Here is an 18,903-nt window from a genome sequence, read left to right on the forward strand (position 1 = left end):
GGCGTGCGGGAGCGCCCTACCGTTGTGCTCGGCGTCTGCTCGCTTCTGTAAAGATAGAGCTCTTCCTGGGAACGCACGGACTGGGCAGAAGATGACGTTGCCGAGAAAAGACACCATCTTTCCTAAATGATAATTTAAGTAGCGACCATTTCCCCAACACCCGTAACATTTCAGACAGGAGGTTGTGAGAGGTTCTCCCAAGCATCCCACGCAGCGTGTTGCCGCAGAACACTTCTTCACAGCATCACGATGCTTTCTAATAATGCAATTTCAAATAGCGAGCCAACAACTGCTACTTTTACAGGTTCAGCCTCAAAGTCCTTGCATCATATTGCGCTTACTTTGCTGAAAGCTACTCTCATGTGGCAGTGAATAGTGTCTACTGCAGAACCCACAAGAGATGTAGAGAATGCTATGCCCATTCTTCCCTCATGGCACCTTTCAATAGTCTCATAGTTCCATAGCACAACTGATTTAAAGCTTTATTTTTTCTTTCACATTCCCTCATGCTGCTCCAGTAGCTTCACAGTTTTTCACACTGGAAAACAATTACCAATGTTATCTTCTTAAATGTCTTTTTCTTTCTTTCTGATTCACTGATTTTTTTTTTAATAAGTAATTAAATAATCCTGTTCAGCCTCTGTGGAGCAAGAAGTTTGGGGCTTTTGTCTCCTTTATGCTTGAGACACAGTTAAACCAAATGCTTTTCCCTCTTGGTGACAGCACTGCAAGCTCCGGGTACACAGTGCTGCTGTGCTCAAGCTGAGGGGCAGAGTAATGTTGCCCAGCTGCAGCTGCAAGTCAGTAGAAGGACAAAGCTTTGTGTTACATTAATTCACAAAAGTGACAATTACTGTGTTTTGTTTTCTGCCTTGTCGCTGACATGGAAGAAACCAGCTCTTCAGCTGCACGGGGGGCATTCATTTCAAACACATCGAAATGGCAGTGGCCTCCTGCACGCTGCCTTGACTGCAGTGCAGTTCTCAGGGTTAGGAAGGAGGCCAGAGTGCTCCTCATCAGTTTTGCAGCCTGTCTGTTCTTCTCATAGGCACTCCTCCTCCACACCCTGCCCCACACCATTCACCACCACAACTCAGACCAAGTTTTTGATGACTAAATGAGCTTACTTACAATGTTTGAAAGTCACTAGTTTTTCAAGGTTTTAAAAGGTCAGAAGCAACACTACATTGAAGAGCTGAAAGAAAGAAAGTACATAGCACTGTGATGGGAATTCATTGCTATCAAACACTGGCAAGTGCTTCCTGAATTTTCTAACAATGCCATCCTGAGCTGTGGGATTTCAAGAAAGCATAAGGTGCCAATGACACCTCTTTGATGCTCTTCAGGCAACTGTTCCTAAAGTACTGACTGGTCTGTTTATCTTCCAGCTGTCAGGATTGGCTGTCATTGCCTTTGGTCTATGGCTGCGGTTTGGTGGGGTTATGGCAGGCTTTGCTTCAGACAAAAAGTCTCCAGAGTATTTCTTCATGGGTAAGTTAAAGTGCCTGTGATGACAGTAGCCTTTAGCCTTGGTTTCATCCTGGGGCATGTGACATACCTTACACATTGAGTTATATGAAGGCCAACAAATCCTGGGCTGAACAACACAGAACTGGACATTCTGGTGGTGTGTATCATCTTCATGATGGCTTTCGTCCTCTCTGCTTGGCATCAACTTCCTTAGGACTAATGGAACTCTTCTCTAAGATTTGATCCAAAACTCACCTATCTTAACTGAATTGTGCTAATACTGTCAGAATAGAAGTTGAGACGGGTCAGAAACTCCTGGAACGCAGGGCTCACCAATATATCCTTCCTGAGTTTTCTGTGCAGCTGCTAGCCAACAAGTGTCACTTCTGAATGGTTCTGTTACCAGTGCAGCAGTAAAACTTCTTCTCCCCAGTTCTCCCTGTGTCTGCATGCAGAGGCCCTCAGTGTGACTATAAGTATCCAAGCAAATGCTTGCACAGATGAAAAGTAAAGCTACAGAGTGTTCAGTCATCTCGGGAGCTGTTTGTGCATCCTAGGCAGGAATCGACTAGTTCCCCCACCCACAGAATTGGTATTGGTCATATCTAATTTTAGGCATTTAAGTTAAATGTTTTTCTCCCTAGGATTTCCAGTTGGTTTTTCTGTAAATGCCACCTGTGTTACGTATCTATACACATTCCTAAATAGCAGCTATATAGGACTGCAAGCAACTGTATTTCTCTATCCGTGCCTTTACACCAGAAGAGTCAGATCTTCTTCTGTTTTAATATATCATCTATGGAGGTGGACTCACATAATAAAATTCAATTGTTGCAAATATTTTTTCTGTCTACAAGCCAGAAGGCAATACATCCTGAGATGTAAACAAGCACCACGGTCACCAACAGCTTTGCAATGCAGACTATAACACTGTGTAAACAAGATATTCTTCGTATCTAAATCTCTACAAGATTTAATCTGCTTCAATCCTGAATAGGAATTACAAAAATTGTTCAGATTGTTAATTTTGGGAAGTCCTGGGGAGTGTTCTTGTAAGAGTTTCGTCATATACCGTGACATTCAACTATTGAACTGTCACAAGTATTTATAGAGCTGTATGCTGTAATATGTAACTGCAAGCAGAGGAAGTGCTAAGGAACAGGACATAAGTATGTTGAGAATTCTTTTAAACTTGCACTTTTGACTGAATTCTAAAGCAAAGTTTTGGCCCTTTTTATAATAGGCATTGTGCTCTGAATGGAGCGTTTCTGTTAAAGAAAAACAAAAAATTTTCCGTTGCCCTCCCTCATTACAAATCATGTTAAATGCTGTCGTGACTTCTGGGCATCTGACGGGGCAGCCAGTCAGAAGTCTGAGGCTATTAACAATCTGTGACTAAGGCAGTGCTAAAAGAGTGGTGATAAGTTCAGTAACGCTGTTTTTTTTTCAGCAGACAAGGCTGCACTTGACAATCATGCTCAAGAGCTTTACCTCTCTAGGAGACTTCAGCTGAGTCCCCCTTGACAGTTGTGTATAGGGCCTTTCTTGCAGACGCCCTAGGAGTGTTGTTATTTGGCTTTGTGTGTTTGCTCTGTAACATGCATTCTGGGTGACAGCCAGAATTTTGCATAGAAATTCTTAATATGGAACATTGTGCAGCACACAAGGAGGAGCTGCCCAGAGGGCTGAAAGAGAAAGCAGATCAGCAGCGTGACTTAGAGATATAAATATATGGCCATATATAAAAAAATAATTTCTTTAGCTCCGTTCCACTGTCCATTTTTTTTTTGGCTGCCTTGTGATAACCCAAGCCCTTTGTGATCAGATCAGCCTTGTGTCAGTGCTTGGAACAACAGTGCAGCTGCATTCAGAGTTTGCTTTGTAGTCTGAAGCACTGTCCAGAATCACTACCTTGTGGAAAGCATCTCATTTTCTTGCTTCTGAAGAGCAGCACATTCTGCTCTTTTTGTACCTGGATTGAGCTGCCAGATGAATCTAACCAGCTTCTCCTTTGTGCTTCCTTGTGATGTTGTCCTTCCTGGATCTCAAATGTTGTGTTAGTTTAAAATAATTGATAATTATATCCTTGCATTTTCCATTAGGCCAGAACGAGTCTCCTTAAATAGCCTTGTTCTTTACCAGCAGTCCAGCTGTCTTTCCTGCCCCCTGGAACAGTTCGGGCCATGACTTGGCAACCAGGCCTGTTCATCTTTTCCAGCCACTGAAATGTTTTTGTTGGTTTGAGAACAACTTACAGGCAGCAGTGCTGAGGTCAAGCACATAAGTGTTCTTAGTTTTCTGTTCCTTGTGGTTTGCTGTTCAGTGATCCATATTTCTCACTGCAGCTTGCAGTTTTTTAACCTACAGTATAAAAGGTTCGAATTGGAACTCTTCGACCCATGCAGTCTCCATCCGCTTTACCAGATGGATCTTACACTGGGGCAGCCTCCTAAAATTGGACATCCTCTCTCTGCAGCTCCCCAACTTTTGGAGTTCCCACTGCAGTGGCAGGCATGACAATGGTTTTGTTTTACTCCATCTCATAGTACGTTTTTTATGTCTGTGCTTCAAGCGTTGAGGAAAAACTGTAGCTTTCCTGTTCTATTGCTGTTCAGCTCTGGTAGATTTCATATATTCCTCTCTTACCTGTACTTCAGAGAGAGGGGAAAAAAAAAAAGGAAAAAAAAAAAAAGATAATTTCAGCAAAGTTCAATAGCTGGGCCATTACTTCTTTCATCTGAGTTGTCTGTGACACTGTACTGAACAAGTGTAATAAAGATCTCTAGAATAGAGGAAATTCCCTCAGATTGCTCATCCTTCTTGAGAGTCCCATACCAAGACTGGCAAGTTTTTTGCTGGGCAGGAAAGTCTGCAACAATCAGAAGGAAAACAGAGATGCTTTTGTGAACCCAAGATGTCAGCATTGCTGTGTCACAATTAATTGGTCCTTAATTAATTCTTTGTAATAGTGCTGTTATTAAATGTAAGAATACCTAAAGCACAGAAGTGCCTGCTGAGTGCAAGTTGGGCATTTCTGAAGTAAAAACTAACACAGGGACTTTTTAAGGGTCAGTTCAAGACACCTGTCATCCTCTCTGCTCTTGGTGGATGAAAAGGGAAGTCTGTTCTGGTTCCTTGGGCAACATGAAGGACAAACTCACTGCATCCCTAATAAATGAAGTGCAGAGGGTCATATTACTGCCAGTAGCAATAAAAATGGAGTGTACGTACTCAACAAGCCCCATCAGGAATGGTAACAAAAACTGATAAATCTGAATGAATCAATCTGGATGACTCTTTCTCATAACTGGTAGCACTGAAGCATTGCTTCTCCTGCACAGCCAGAGCTCAAACTTTCTCCTAGGTTACATTCTCTTTACTCCAGTTCCATGATCCAGTCTGTGGTCCAGGCATTCATCAGAGCCAAAACAGTTGTGGATAGAAGTTTCAGGGTGGCTGTGGCTTTTTCTTGGGGTCTGTGAGAGCATGAGTGATCATTATGGCTTTGAAAGATACAGTTAGATGGTGCATGCCTTAGGATATGAAGTCATGTCTGGAGTTGAAGGATATTAGTAGTTTTTCTCCACAGTATTGGGTGCCTGTGCAAAAATGAGTTGGCCAGCAGTTAAATCCATGTAAACGGCAATTCTCTGCTACTGTGCCTCATTTTGTTATAGTTCTATTCATGTATTTTAGAGTCAAGCACTATAGCCTTAGTCAACAGTATTTTCTCTCCAAAATATGTAGCCCCTCAAACTCCATCAGCCTTTAAAATGAGAGCTATTTGGCAAAGTAGTCACTGTGTAGAGATGCAGTACCACAAGAGATGCACCAAATGGTCCTGCCATCATGTGTATTGTTTTATATTTGCAATATGCTGAGATTCAGGAGGTTGTGGGGTTTTGGGTTTTTTTTATTAATCACTTAAGCAGGATAATGCACTTTATCCCTTTTGCCTGTTAAACTGTCCTCCTGCGTAAACTTTTCTTCCACCTGGCCCTCTTCATGTGTAGCTACCTAAAGGCTAGCCAGTTCCACACAGCAGCAGCAACAGCCAAACCGACAACTACACCATTTCCTTCTCCGACGCACCCTTTTCTCCTTCCTCTAGGCAGCTGCAGGTTACGCTGGTGCCTGCACCCTGGTCGCGGTGCTGCAAATGCTGAACTCTGGCAGTACCCCTCACTGAGTACGTGGGGTCCCCCTCAGCCCACCGCAGTGAGCGATCAAGCAGTTGTACCTGATTCTGGTCAGACTGCCCACGCACAGGCAGAGCCCAGCACCACAGACCCAACACCTCTACTTTTCCAGGAACAGCCACCTGGGTGACTGGGGATAAACCTGTCAGTGGTCCTGCAGGAAATAAAAAGACAGCAACATGCTTCCTGTTGCTCTAGCAGCACACTAAACTCCAGGAACACTCCGGCTTTTTAAGTTACATGCTTTCTCCTTCATACATACTCTCTTTATGTGGACTAGCTCAGCCCTAGATGCCAGTCTCTAAAGTGACAATAAAAATCTAAACCAGTATCATCCCTTGTATCTCAAGGGAAATGTCCTGTGTTGTGCTTCATTTTGCCAGAGCTGGAAATACAATGGGACTGGCCACTATGATGCTGTTAAAAGGAAAACATTTTGTCTGCTGGAAAAAATAAAACTGCAACAAAAAAGCCCTTAGCTCCTTTTTGGGGTGTGTCAGTTCAAAAGCATCTACAGAGCGTGTTTTGATTGAGTTGGCTTCCTTTGTTCCAGTACTTACTTTATCTGCACTTGCATGGGTAAAAACAGCTATCTGCAGAGTCCGAACTTTTGCTACTGTGGGTGCTGCAGATTTCTGTGAATGCATTACGGCCATGCTCTGCTTTCTACTTTGGGTGGCTGGGAGCCTGTGCTTTTAAGCATTAGAAGTGCATAATTGTTGTTGATATCTGCATCGAAGTATACGCATACACACAGGATTATTCAGGGTGTCCTAACCTAGAAAGAATTGCAGGGAGTTCTGTGACATCCAACTGCAGTAATACAGACCCACCTAATATAGGGATGTGTTTCATCTGACTTCAGTGAAGTTTGGTATAGGGTGAAGGTAATAGCTGACATAGTTTGGCTTATGTGAATTTGAGACATAATTATTTATGCATGTGAGCAAGATATGTAACAATATGCTGGTATTCTGTGGGAAGGGGGAAGCAGTGGACCAGGATGTTACACTACAGTGAGGTTACTTTTAAATCAAAATTCAGGATTCATGCATCAGCTCAAGCCTGCAACCTGGCTGGTATTTGTAATGCTTTTGTGGTTTCCAGGAAGGTTAACCACAAAATACCTGTTGAATTCCCACAGGACATGTAATTATATCTGTGCGTTATGGTCAAATTAAGGTTATGTTCCAATTCTCCAGAAATTCACCTTCCTTCAGAGGACTCTGCCTCACTTCTCCAGTTTTGTAAATGTATTTCATAGATAAATATACTAAAAATTTATTAACACAAAAATTATGATCTCCAGTAAGAAGCCTGTTTCAGAAACTGACTTTGCTCCCATGTGCTACATACACAACTGTCACTATCTGGCATGTTATTTCCAACTCCTACATGTGCTTCTCCTCTTTTCCAGTAGAGCACTTGCACTATAGGTTCCTTGGTGCTCTGCTGAGGGCTTGAGAGCCTCAGTCTTTCTGTGGAGGAGCACATCTGCCTCCCAGACTGTAGTGCACATACAACCTCAGGGAAGTCTCTCCAAGTCATATCTGGGTTCTACGACTCCTGTCATCAATGCCTCTGGATCCCTTATACCAAGAACAGAGTTGCTTGTTTTCTCAATGGAGTATGAACAGTTGGCAGTTTGTTTAGTGTTAGTTACTCAGCCAAAAAAGAAAAAGTAGAATTATTTAAAACGGAAAGTGACCATAGCAGCCAGGTAAACAAGAAACCCATGTGAAATAAAGCCAGACAGAGAGACAGTGTACATTTGTCTGCTCCTGCTCTTTGCAGTAGGCTCGAGACAGGGATTTCTATCTCAAAGCCGTCAGTAAGATTTTGGATTGGGGGGGGAGGACCAAACCCAAACCAAAACAAAAAAAAACTAGAAACCCAACCAAACAAAGAACAACTCTGGGAGTGGGTTCTATTCCAGATTCTGAAATTAGATCTCTACCAGCCTTGGTGGCCAGCAGAGCATGTCTAGTGGTGGTGACAGTTCATGTGTTATCTGAAATAAGAATGGTTTTACTGTTCACATTAGTAGGTTCCTGCCTGCCTGGTTTGTGTTGTAATGTTTCCTTTCTGTTCATGAAACACTGGTAGTACCCATGTCTGTCTACCACGTGATTCTCTGCAGTGGAAGCACAGAGAACTCTCATTCCAAGGACACAGTTGTTACTCTGTCCAAGTGCCATATGACAGAGTAAAGAACTGGTGACATTTCCTTTCAGATTAGTTACACATAGATTTGCACATTACCTTAAGAGCAGTTTTTAATTGATCTAAGGTACAAAGAACAGATGTTTTGCAGATTTCACTCATAATTTTTTGTAAAAATGGGGCTGATCCCTCCCTCACTCATCATACACGTAAAGACACACTGCAGTCAGCAGCTATAATATTCCATCCTTCTCTTCTACTTCACCTAAAATGATGAAATTCTGTATTCACTGTTAATCACAAGAGTTTCATTCATGCAGAAATGACAGACAGTCATTTATCCTTCCTGAGGTGCTTCTTCACACTTGCAGATCTGCTGTCTCCAAGTACAGCCCCAGTAGGGCATGTGTGCTCATACCCAGAGGAAACAGTATCTTCTGGAAGATGCCAATCTAGAGATCTCTACTGAGCTGGGGATTTGCCATTCTTCATTACCGGGAGCCATAGGTTGCTCTCAAGGTTGCCAGGTAACTTTTTATTTCACCTTGTAATTGCAAAGCAGAGTCTGCTAGAAAATTAGAATCCCTCCTGTTGGAATTTTCACAGGGAATACCCCCATTTGACGTTTTCCTTTCAGGAAATAATGATTATCCCCATGGGATGAATAAAAAAATCAAGTATATAGGAAAGCTGCTGATTAACTGCTTTCCAAATTTGTTCTTTGCAAAATGTAACAATGGCTGAAGTATGGGCTTCCCCCCCTCTTACACTTTCTATTTTTTAGCTAGAAGGGAAATCAATTTGTTATTAGGTGTTCTCTCACTTGACTTACTGCTAAAAGTAGAATTGTTAGTTTATCTTCACAGCCTAGAAACATGGGTGTGTTTGTGTGTGGGGGTGTTGTAGCACCACTAAAACAAAACAAACCCCACCACCCCAAAACCCGAATATTTCTCCACAAAAAAAGGTCAAGAGAATAGGGTCTGTCCAAAAAAACTCCAGTCCTGTGACACTTCATTGTTCATCCTCCTCTGTTCACAAAGAAGCCCGTATTTCCTCCAGTACTCCTCATAGTCATTGGTGTCCTGGCTGTGTCTGCTCAGATCCACCAATTTTTTGTTGCATTTTGCACATGGCTTTTAATTCTTTGGAATGTGTCTCTTCATCCCTTTGCATTCAGGGGCTGAGAGTGACTTGATTTGTGGCTCCTGCACGCAAGTGCAATAACCGTTCCTAAGTTGTGGGCAAGCCACACGGATGGCAGAAACTGCCGTTAGGTCCAGTGTTTGCTGTCCTTAACACCATAGCACTGTGCCTGTTCTCAGTATTCTCTCTTCATCTGTTGTCTGCTCTTCTGTGGGCTGTGTGCTGCCAACAACCTCACAGACTAGTCAGTTGTCAAACTCTCTCTCCTCTTCATTAGCAGACACAGATCAAAGTGACAAAATTAGGAATCAGGAAATGAACAGAGGCAAGAAGAGGTAAGAGAAAAAACTTCGCACAGCCCACAAACATTTGCTTCCTTTCTACCTTGTACTTTTTTACTTCCGCTGCACAAAACGTGCAGCTAGACAGTCATCTTAAAATTTTCCATTCACCAAAACAGGCTCTCTACCTTGACCTGACTTGCACGCTTCTTTTTGCCATGCTGAGCTTTGTGGTGAACTTTTTTGTTGTCAGACTTTCTAGCCATCAAGTGTGTTCCATTTTGTGGCTGTGTCTTTTTTGTTTCTCTGCTGTGCTGTAGATGCCAAAACGGATGCCATGCCAAGGCTTTGTATTTTAACAATGGAACTGCTTATGAATAGAGGCTGATTAAGGCTTTGCTTTCCATCCTGGCTTCTTGGAAAGTGAAGCGAAGCTTAGTTACTTCTGACACACGGGAGTATTGCATAGCAATGTATGACATTAACACCACCAAATTTCTGGATTTATTGCTTTGCTGGTCCTAACTGGGCTAACCTGATAGCTACCAGCGCATGATGACTCTAGGTAAGGCTGTGATTCTAAGAGGTGCCATACGTTGTCACCCTTTTCTTTTTATTCCCATTCGAGAGAGTCTCACTTTTTCATTTAGGTCTGTTCCTATTAAGAATTTGAGGTGATCATGCCTACATTGCATTTATCCCACCAGGAAAAGAAATACTAGCTCCCTGTCTTATATACTTACACCATCTAGGATGTTTCTGAATTGTTTTGATACCCTTTCTGGAAATCATCTTCCCGTTGAGCATACCTGGACCTGGGTGCTAGGAAAGCTCACAGTGCAAGCTGAGAAGAAACTTGGTCCCTATGAATTTTTTTCAAGCTACTCTTCAAGTGTCTGATTCCTGTGTGGAAGATTGCATGTGTGTATATATAGTAGACAAGTAAAAACATCTTTAGTTTTGTGGAATTTTTTTAAAGTATCATCATTATTTTCCATCTAGAAATAGCTCTCTGAGTATCAGCAACTACTAGTCCCAGGCTGAGAAAGGACAAAGTCTGGAATGAACTCTCCTGAGCAGAAGATGGAAGAAGGTGGTTTTAAACCCTTGGCTGGCTCAGCTGTGGGGCCAGACACCCAGCAAGCTCAGCTTTGTTTAGTGTGAGTTCTTCCTGTAACACGCCTTAAAAGGGAAGTTCTGATTGAGGTAGCAGTTTAGCTGTGAGTCATGCAAGTGAAATGTTAAGCCTGTTTCTCAGACAAAAGCAAATCCAAATTCCTGAAAGTAGCTCACCCCAGAGAGCTTTGTCTTTGCTAGCTGGAAGCAACAAAAAGGAAAGGGAAGTTTTTTTTACAGTCTTCTTAATCAAAAACTCTCTCTGTTAAGTTGCCTGATAAGTAATTACAGGGACTGGAGTAGGGAGTGACATGCCCAAAAAGGTCCAGGAAACATCTTTGTAATTACACTCCGTTTTTTACCACAGAGGTCTCAGAAAATGGCAGCTTTGGTGTCTGGCATTTGAACAGCAGGTTCTGCACCTGAGAGAAGATTTTTGTCTTTTCCAATTCATATTCCACGAGGGGCTGGCCTTTCTCTCCTGAGCCTTAAATATCTTTCTATATCCCTCCCTCAGTAAAAAACACTGTGTTGTGAATATGCGTATAAGTATTAGCTTGAAGAATGCTCAGTCCTCCTAAGTCGCAAGTTGATGAATATTAAAAATCTAGAAAATACAGAATATGAACTGTCAGCAGCAAATCCCACATATCTGTCATCACAGACCTGGCAAAGCCATATTTAATTATGATTGTTTTATTGCTATATAGGAGAATGTGTTCCCCAGCTGCAGTCCTTGCCACAAGAAAGGCACCGGGGCAAGAAGGATGGAGGAGAAGAGAAGGATCACAATAGCTGGGACAGATATCTGGCCGACACGCAGTGACTGGACAGGGATGCACCAGTGAATTGGCAGCAGGCAGGACTTTGCCCTCTCCAAGCAGGCTGCATCTGTGCAGCAGAGTAGCTAGGTGCTCTGCACTCATATATGGATTGTTTGTTTTTTAATTTTCCTAGCAATCACTGCAAACTGTCATTTGCAGGACTTTCTCGTCTAGCTGCTAGACTAGGCCTGCTAACAGTAAATGCCAGAAGCTCTGTTAACCCCAAAGGTTTTAAAATAATGTTTAAATTGGTAATTGAGAATACTAAACAAACTCATTAGAAGCTGGCTGAGTCAAAGCTGGGAGCAAGGCTCGCTGTGCCCTCTAGTGCGCACAGTCTGCAGCTCCGCTGTCCTCTCCTAAAGGCAGGAGGGAAATGAAGCTGCTTTGTCTAGCAGTGGATGGGCATAGCAGATTTCTACGCATCATCCACACTGCCCACACAAGACAAAGACTAGAATTACAAGGCACTGCACTGAGCCTGCCCAGAGACAAGCACACACACAGTTGTGGTCTGATGGGAACTGACACTGCACACGAACGGATGCATTGCCTAAGCACAGATCAAGCACATAAGTTTACAAGTGAGGAAACAAAAATTCTGTGCTCTGGTTTCCTTTTATTGTATATAAAGCCCATGCAAAAAAAAAAAAAAAAATCATTCTGTTGAAGGTAAGTATTTCTAGCACTTTTACAGGCGGCAGAGATTAATGCTATTCCCCTTACCTCTCTAGTTTTTGTCCTGTCAAGTTCTGAACATATGTAGGGTCCTAGATCTTTAACTATGTATGGGGCTATACTTCCCACTCATTATTTTGACAGAGGGTGCAAATTTATTGTTTCATTTACTTCCTCTAACAGCTTTCAAGAGTTTCCCCCAATCATCCTCTTTCCAATAGCAATCAGCTGTTTCTCCAGCCAAAGCACTGATTTCAGAGGAACATCACACTTTCCTGAAGATCTTCAAATGTCCTTTTTTTAATGTACTGCCAGGCAATTGATAGAGCATAGCTGCCATGTAGCCTTTAATGTTCCACCCCTACACAGCAGTACAGCACATTTCCAGCCTCAGGTTTCACAGAAATAAGCCCTCCAGCAATGTTAGATTTTTTTTTTTTACCTTACGTTCCTCACTGAAGAGTTGTAAGGTGATTTTGGATGGTATGGTGTATGTTCTTCCCGGACTGAGCTGCCCTTGGGACAGGAAACTTGGGAGGTGAAAGTCTTCTCATTTTACTGCATGAGATTCTCCAAGAATCCTGAAGAAATCATTGGTCTCCTTTTGTGGCGAGAGCAATGTTTCTGTGTAACAGGTGTTCTTTGTGAGAGCCAGAGACCATTGTTACTTACAAATGTGTGGTTTTGACAAAATAGGTAGCAGACTTTGGGAAGAGAAACCTTAAATTCTTGTCTGATTCTGATTTTTTATAGGACTCTATGTATTGGTGGGAGCAGGGGCTCTCATGACCACAGTTGGATTTTTTGGGTGCTGTGGAGCAGCGCGGGAGTCTCAGTGCTTACTTGGAGCGGTAAGTAAAAGGTTTCAAGGGCCTGGGCTGCGCAAGAAAATCATTCAAAAGCATAATGCTTTGTGTCATTAGTGGAAAGATCTTTGCTGTCCAAGACCTGAAATGTCTTATGTCCTTTTAATGGCTAATCTAGCATCTCTAGCCACTGTGCTATTGCAGACCTCCCATACATGAGGAAGTTCCATTGCTTGTCTCATGTGATAGATTTCCTGGCATTACCTTCTGTCTTTTCTGAAGCTACCGAGACGCATCTTTGCCATTTCCACCTCTGTTTCCATTTTACAAGGAATCTGACTTGACACCCTTGTTACGGACCCTGCTTACCAGCTTTCTTTCAGATCCTCCGTGGGCTGTTGAGGCCTGGGCACGGATGAGGGACTGACTGGCAGTCCATATACTGCAGAATTGTGCAAGGTATATTAATATAAGGTTCTCTTCTTCCTCTGCAGTTCTTTGCTTGCTTGTTGGTGATATTTGCAGCTGAGGTCACTGCTGGAGTATTTGCCTTTATAGGCAAGAAAGTGGTAAGTAGCGAGCAACTTGTAATGTAATAATGAGGCAGTCAGGGATTCCAGTGCCGACTTACAGTCTGGCTCTTGCATAGGAGAACCTTCCTGGACACTTCTCCCAGGAAGACTCTCTGACATTCTTATCTAGAGTCAACGAAAGCTTGTGTTATCACATGCCCAGAATGGGATGCAGTTTTTGCACCCCTCTATTAGAGAAAACCTGTAGGTGTGATTCAACCTTACATCCACAGGGAACACCAAGCAGAACTATGTGATAGGAGGGTATTGCTTAGGAGGGCAAACAAATTCAAGTACTGAACTTCTCCAGCTAGCAGTGTTTAAGCAAAACAGAGAATACAGTGTGTGTGCATTCTGACCCATGCAGAGTCCCTCTGAATGCCATCAGGCCACAAAATCTCCTGTCTTTCCAATCACGGTACCTTAGTTTACCAGGCATAATTTTCTGCTCTGGAAGTTGATGACACAAGCTGGAAGTCTGAACTGGATTGGGGGTGAGACTTATTTGCCTCTCACTTGGAAAGTCTGATTTCTGCAGGCAATACAGGAAGCCCAGAAAATCTATGAAGATACTTACGATGACTACATGAAAAACCCAGGGGGGAAGGTCAACAGGACTATCTATCACTACCACTTGGCTGTGAGTAGTCCTCCTGAGCTTTAATACCTTGCACTACTCCTCTACTGTTACATCACCATTTAAAATTCAGAATGCCTCCCACTGAGGTATGAAATAATAGAAGTGGGTGTTACTTAAAATGGAGCCAGAGGCTCACAACCCAGTTTCCTGATGGCTCTGTCAGAATTCTGGTGTTCAGATCCCAAGTGATCCCAACCTTTGAAAGTTAAAATGCCCAGGCTTTTAAATTTCAGCTGGTGTTTCTGTTCTTTGTTGTGCTGAAGATATGACTATTATGGGCATTTTAGATATTAAAATCCAAAAATAAATACTCACAAATGCACAGGGAGGTAGAAAGGTCTAAATCTCTCTGTATTTGTCAGAGAAAAAGCTGTGACCTGTGTCCCAGGATCTGCAGTATGGCAGATCCTGTCACTGACTGAACCAAGAACCAAAAGCACATATGTGACTCAGTTCAGGCCACCCAAAAAGTTAGTGTCTGAATCAGAATTAGAACCTGTGACTTCCTGAATCCTATTTGTGTCCATCCTGTATCTACACTGCCTCCCACAGAGATCAAGCCCAAGCTTTGCTTCTCCTTACAGTATTCCCACGTTCTTTAGAACAAACATTTCACAACCTTGGACCCTTTTGTCCTTCTCCCATAGCTGTTATTTCTGACCCAAAGAGGAATTCCAAGCATTTTGTGGGAGACAGGCAAACAGCAAAAACAAACCCTCTGAAACACTCTGATTTATTACTGTCTCCAAATCCAGCACTATGTTTTGTCAGAAATAAAGATTCTAGCATTCTCTGTTGTAGCTTTTGTGCATTCCCCATAATTCTGTATGCGCTATTTCAGCTTTCTGCTTTCGTTAACAACTCCTGTTTCCCTGTAAGCCAGGGATCTGCTTTTCCAAAATCCACTTGTTTGCTTTGTTATGAGATACTGTGATAAAAATCCTTTCTGGAAGCTGTTGTTGATACAAATGTGTCTCTTTGCTACTGCTTCAGACACTTGAAATTGATTTTAGAGAATTTCATCCCACGCAGTTGGAACTCTACCAGAGGTAGCAGTTAATACAGAGAATAAATTTATTACTTGATCTGTATGGTTTCTTTTTTTTTTTTTAGTTATTTATTGTCTCACCTTCAGTATAAAAAAAGTCTATGGTTTCCCCTTTTTTGATTCATCTCTCTCTCATTTAGCTCCAATGCTGTGGTAAAGGTAATATGGAACAACAAATGGGATTACCCTGTCCAGAGAATATCCAGATGCCAAAGGCAAGTGTACTCTGTTCTGGTTGTTCTAATCACTTTTTGATGAAAATTGTTTAGTAAAATTGGAGACACTCTATAAGTAAAAGAAAGGAAGAATTTCCTTTTCACCTTGCAAATTCCAGCATGAAATTCCATATGAAATGGAGCAGAGTGGAGACAGAAATAAGTTGGAGGTCATATTAAACATGCCCAGCCCGCATTTCTGAAGCCTGCTTGTAGCATCCCATGGTAGCTGGGACAGTTATCATCTGAAAGGAAAAGTGAGAAGGATGTGGCAGAGCAGGAGTCCCAAATGAAAAGCCCTGTGAAGGCTGAATTTTCAGGAGTGCCTGCCTTAACCATCCATGGAGACTCCTGACTAGAATCTTTGTTGGTGCTAAGGATACTGTTATTTCTGTCTTTTGTGGAATCATCTTGTGAGTACAATGTCAATCTGAAGGGCCAAACTTCATGATTTAGCATAGCATATGATAAAGGATTTTAAATTTAGGGAAAACTGATTGTAAGAAAATTACTCGTACGTGTCAACCTGTACAGGCAAGAGGTACAGATGTCTTGCTGCAAAGGGAATATGCAGTGAGAACTGTTCAACAAAACACAAGGCATAGATGCAAGAATTAGGACAGTGACATAATATTTTTGATGTTTATCTGTTGTTTAGTGAGAACAGCTGATGGAGTTGGTTGGAGTATATTTTTCTATGAGTAAAAGTCTTTCAATTTGTTTTTTAATAGAACTGCCTGGTTGAAATCCAGAATGTAATTGATGCTCATCTGCATTTAGTTGGAATTGTTGGAATTGCAATTGCTGGCATCACAGTGAGTAAATCCATGTTCTCAGTCTCAAATCTATATTTGAGCCCAGTACCCTGTTCTGTACTGAAAGCTTTGTGGAAGGCGTTTTGCAGCAACTGGTGAATTCCGCAAAGGTGCGGCTATTCCTGTCACTTTCAGTGTGTCCTCTCTCTGGGAATTGCCCACATCGGTGCAAACAGATTTATGCGACTTAATTTTACCAGTTCATTTTGTTTCCTCAGAGTCAAAAGTATGGTAACCTTATTTTGTTGCAATCATAGAAAAAAAGAGTGCAGAAAAGGCCATAGCAGCTACTTCATCTGTTCCCAAACAACTGCAGACTGATGTTCTGGGCCCTTAGATTTCATAAGGAGTAGAGAGTACCTGCCCTTTCCAGGAAAACGCTGGCTATAGCAGTGGTTCAACATAAAGGGCATTTTACGAACAGCTTTTCTAGGTCACAGATCCAGTGGTCAGTATGTATTCCACTACAGGAACTGCAGTTTTCAGAACAGCATCTTTCCTACACACGTAGCACCTAGTTACAGGTAACTGCTTCATCGAATTGTGTCATCCAAGTGACAATAACCTTCTCCCACAAGAGCGCGTTGGTGTATTCCCGAGGTCTCCTCCTTCCCGGCAGAGCTGTGACCAGTAGATGTCACCCTGCTGCAAGGCACACAGGGCTGCACAGAAAGCATTGTCCAGCACGCCTGAGCCATGGCTTCCTCCAGACTCAGAAACCAGCAGCACTCCGAAGCAGCCTGAGGAGCCACAGTATTAGTAAAGCAGTACACCTTTAGCTGCTCTGAAGAGCTGGAGGTTTATGGACTTACATGGACGCTGAAAAACAGATGAAGGGTTTATGTATGTAACAGAAACCACGGCGTGTGTAAAAGGGATTAAACAATCCTGTGATTTGCATAAAATTTGAAGGTGTACTCAAAAATACAGCAAAGCAACAGGAGTGGGACAGAGTTCCAATAACCTCCTTGCTCAACAAGAATACACTAGAAATATCAATCTCTCTTCTATGGCTTCCCACCTCCGATACAGCAGAAGTTACGAGCTGATAACCTCTTTACCAGCAGAAACATGTCTGCCTTCTCCTGTGCTTGTTTCTGACCCTTCATGGGGTATGACTGGCCAGCTGTCTCCTCCTTCCTCAGGGAGGTGTGCCTGGAGGGGATATGAACGCTGTGGTCTAACTGCCTAATAACACTGCTCATATCCCACCATTGGCAATGAAGCCTTAGGAGGTAGCTGCTAACTGCACCTGTAGCAAAAAGGAAATTTCTGGAGACTTTGGCCTGGAGACTGCTACCTGCTTTTAACATTCTCTCTAGTTAACTAGTTCGCTAACATTAACAGAGTTTCATCTTTCATGTATAGTCTTGTTCTTGAGTAGTAACTGTTAAGAGCTTAGGTTTCTCTGTAAAACCACAATGCTCAGCACCATTTACAGAGACCTGGGTTCACCTGGAATAATTTTCTGCTCTTATTCAAACGTGTATACAATATTGCATGGAGAGGCATTCTGAAACTCAGAACCTTTCCGTGCAATACTAGGCATAATACCAACAGTCACAGTTACTGATGTCAGTGAAATTTATGTTAATAATATAAATGTTTGGGGCTATTATGCCCATTTAGAACAAAGAACAGTGAAACTAGTGTGAGCAGATAAAATCTTGGCTTTGACTATCAGTGAAATCTCTTTTATTTTCATTGTCTGATGTCTTGAGGTTTGCATATTGAAGCAGTGACTTGCTACTCTGCCATAAGGGCCTTCAGATTGTTTTAATATACAGACTATTTTATAACTGTTCTGTAAGTGGATCCTTAAATTGCATCCCTTCTCTTCTAGATCTTTGGCATGATATTCAGCATGGTTCTGTGCTGTGTGATCCGTAACACAAGAGACATGATCTAAAACTCTCACTGCACAACTATGTCCCAGGAGCTCCAGACTAAGCTTTACAAGAAGTGCTCTTCTACCCAATTTAATAATTCTAATGCATTTTAATTAGTTTTAACATACTGAGAGGAAAATATCCCATGAAGTGAGCAGGTGAATTGTATTAGTTACGATAAAACCAAAGTGAACAAAAAAGGGGTTTTAAATGCCCTTTTTAATGAAAAAAGCAAAGGTGCCTCTAAGACTAATTTGATTTTTTTAATGTTTGTATGTGTGCAATTAAGAGTTTACACATCTATAGACACTGTGTAAGCACACACATGTCCCTCCTTACACATATATATGCACATGAGCACGTACCTGTACATGCGGTACCTTGTTTAGGTAAGTGTGCAAATGGAATATGTTGTGTGTGCACACTTGCATGCATATTCTTCCAGAGACAAGAGCGTACGTACACACACCTGAAGGTATACAGTGCTGGAAACCCTCTCATATTGAGCCCATTTGCCAAGAATTAGCAGAGGAACAAATGCCGTTTTAAAAAGTAAGACCTGTGATCTGTTTTGTAACTGTTCTTTCCAAAGACCAGAGTAGAATTAATAAAATTGGACTTTATTAACAAAAATTTAATGCCTAAGGGCCTGCTCCAGCAAACTTTGATTCATGTAAGCAGACCCACTGACTTCACTGTCACACAGAAACTGGATTTTTTTTTTTTTTTTTTTTTAAGGACTGGACCCTTCATGCAAATGCAGAAAGCTCTGGGTGAGGAAATATGTCCAAGGAGATCCAGGCTAAAGGAAGAGGGGGAAAGAGGTGGGAAGCTGGCAGATAAGGCAGTAATTTGGGAGCAATTGCAGTGCAAAGGGCGCTTAAGCTTCCCAAGCTAGCCTGAGACACACACACAAATCTGTGAGTTAAAGGGGCCACTAGAATCGTTATTCAGAAGTCCCTTTATCCTGCAAGTCTCTATATGGTATATATGCTGGTGCAGGAGCGGACCCTGCATCCAGAAAAGCAGCAGCTTTGTCAG

General features: G+C 42.2%; 1 protein-coding gene across 1 annotated transcript; it reads left to right on the forward strand.

Moving 5' to 3' along the window:
• Positions 1-1,346: 1,346 nt before the first annotated feature.
• TSPAN2 (tetraspanin 2) lies at positions 1,347-18,217 on the forward strand (the record flags this gene model as incomplete). Its single annotated transcript, XM_010073892.1, has 7 exons — positions 1,347-1,491; positions 12,631-12,728; positions 13,178-13,252; positions 13,794-13,895; positions 15,084-15,158; positions 15,890-15,973; positions 17,817-18,217. Coding segments are annotated over 7 exons (645 nt in total), but the record flags the coding sequence as incomplete, so codon positions are not given.
• Positions 18,218-18,903: the final 686 nt, after the last annotated feature.

Source organism: Pterocles gutturalis, unplaced genomic scaffold (genome assembly GCF_000699245.1).
Source record: "Pterocles gutturalis isolate BGI_N339 unplaced genomic scaffold, ASM69924v1 scaffold48482, whole genome shotgun sequence".
Lineage (NCBI taxonomy): Eukaryota > Metazoa > Chordata > Aves > Pterocliformes > Pteroclidae > Pterocles > Pterocles gutturalis.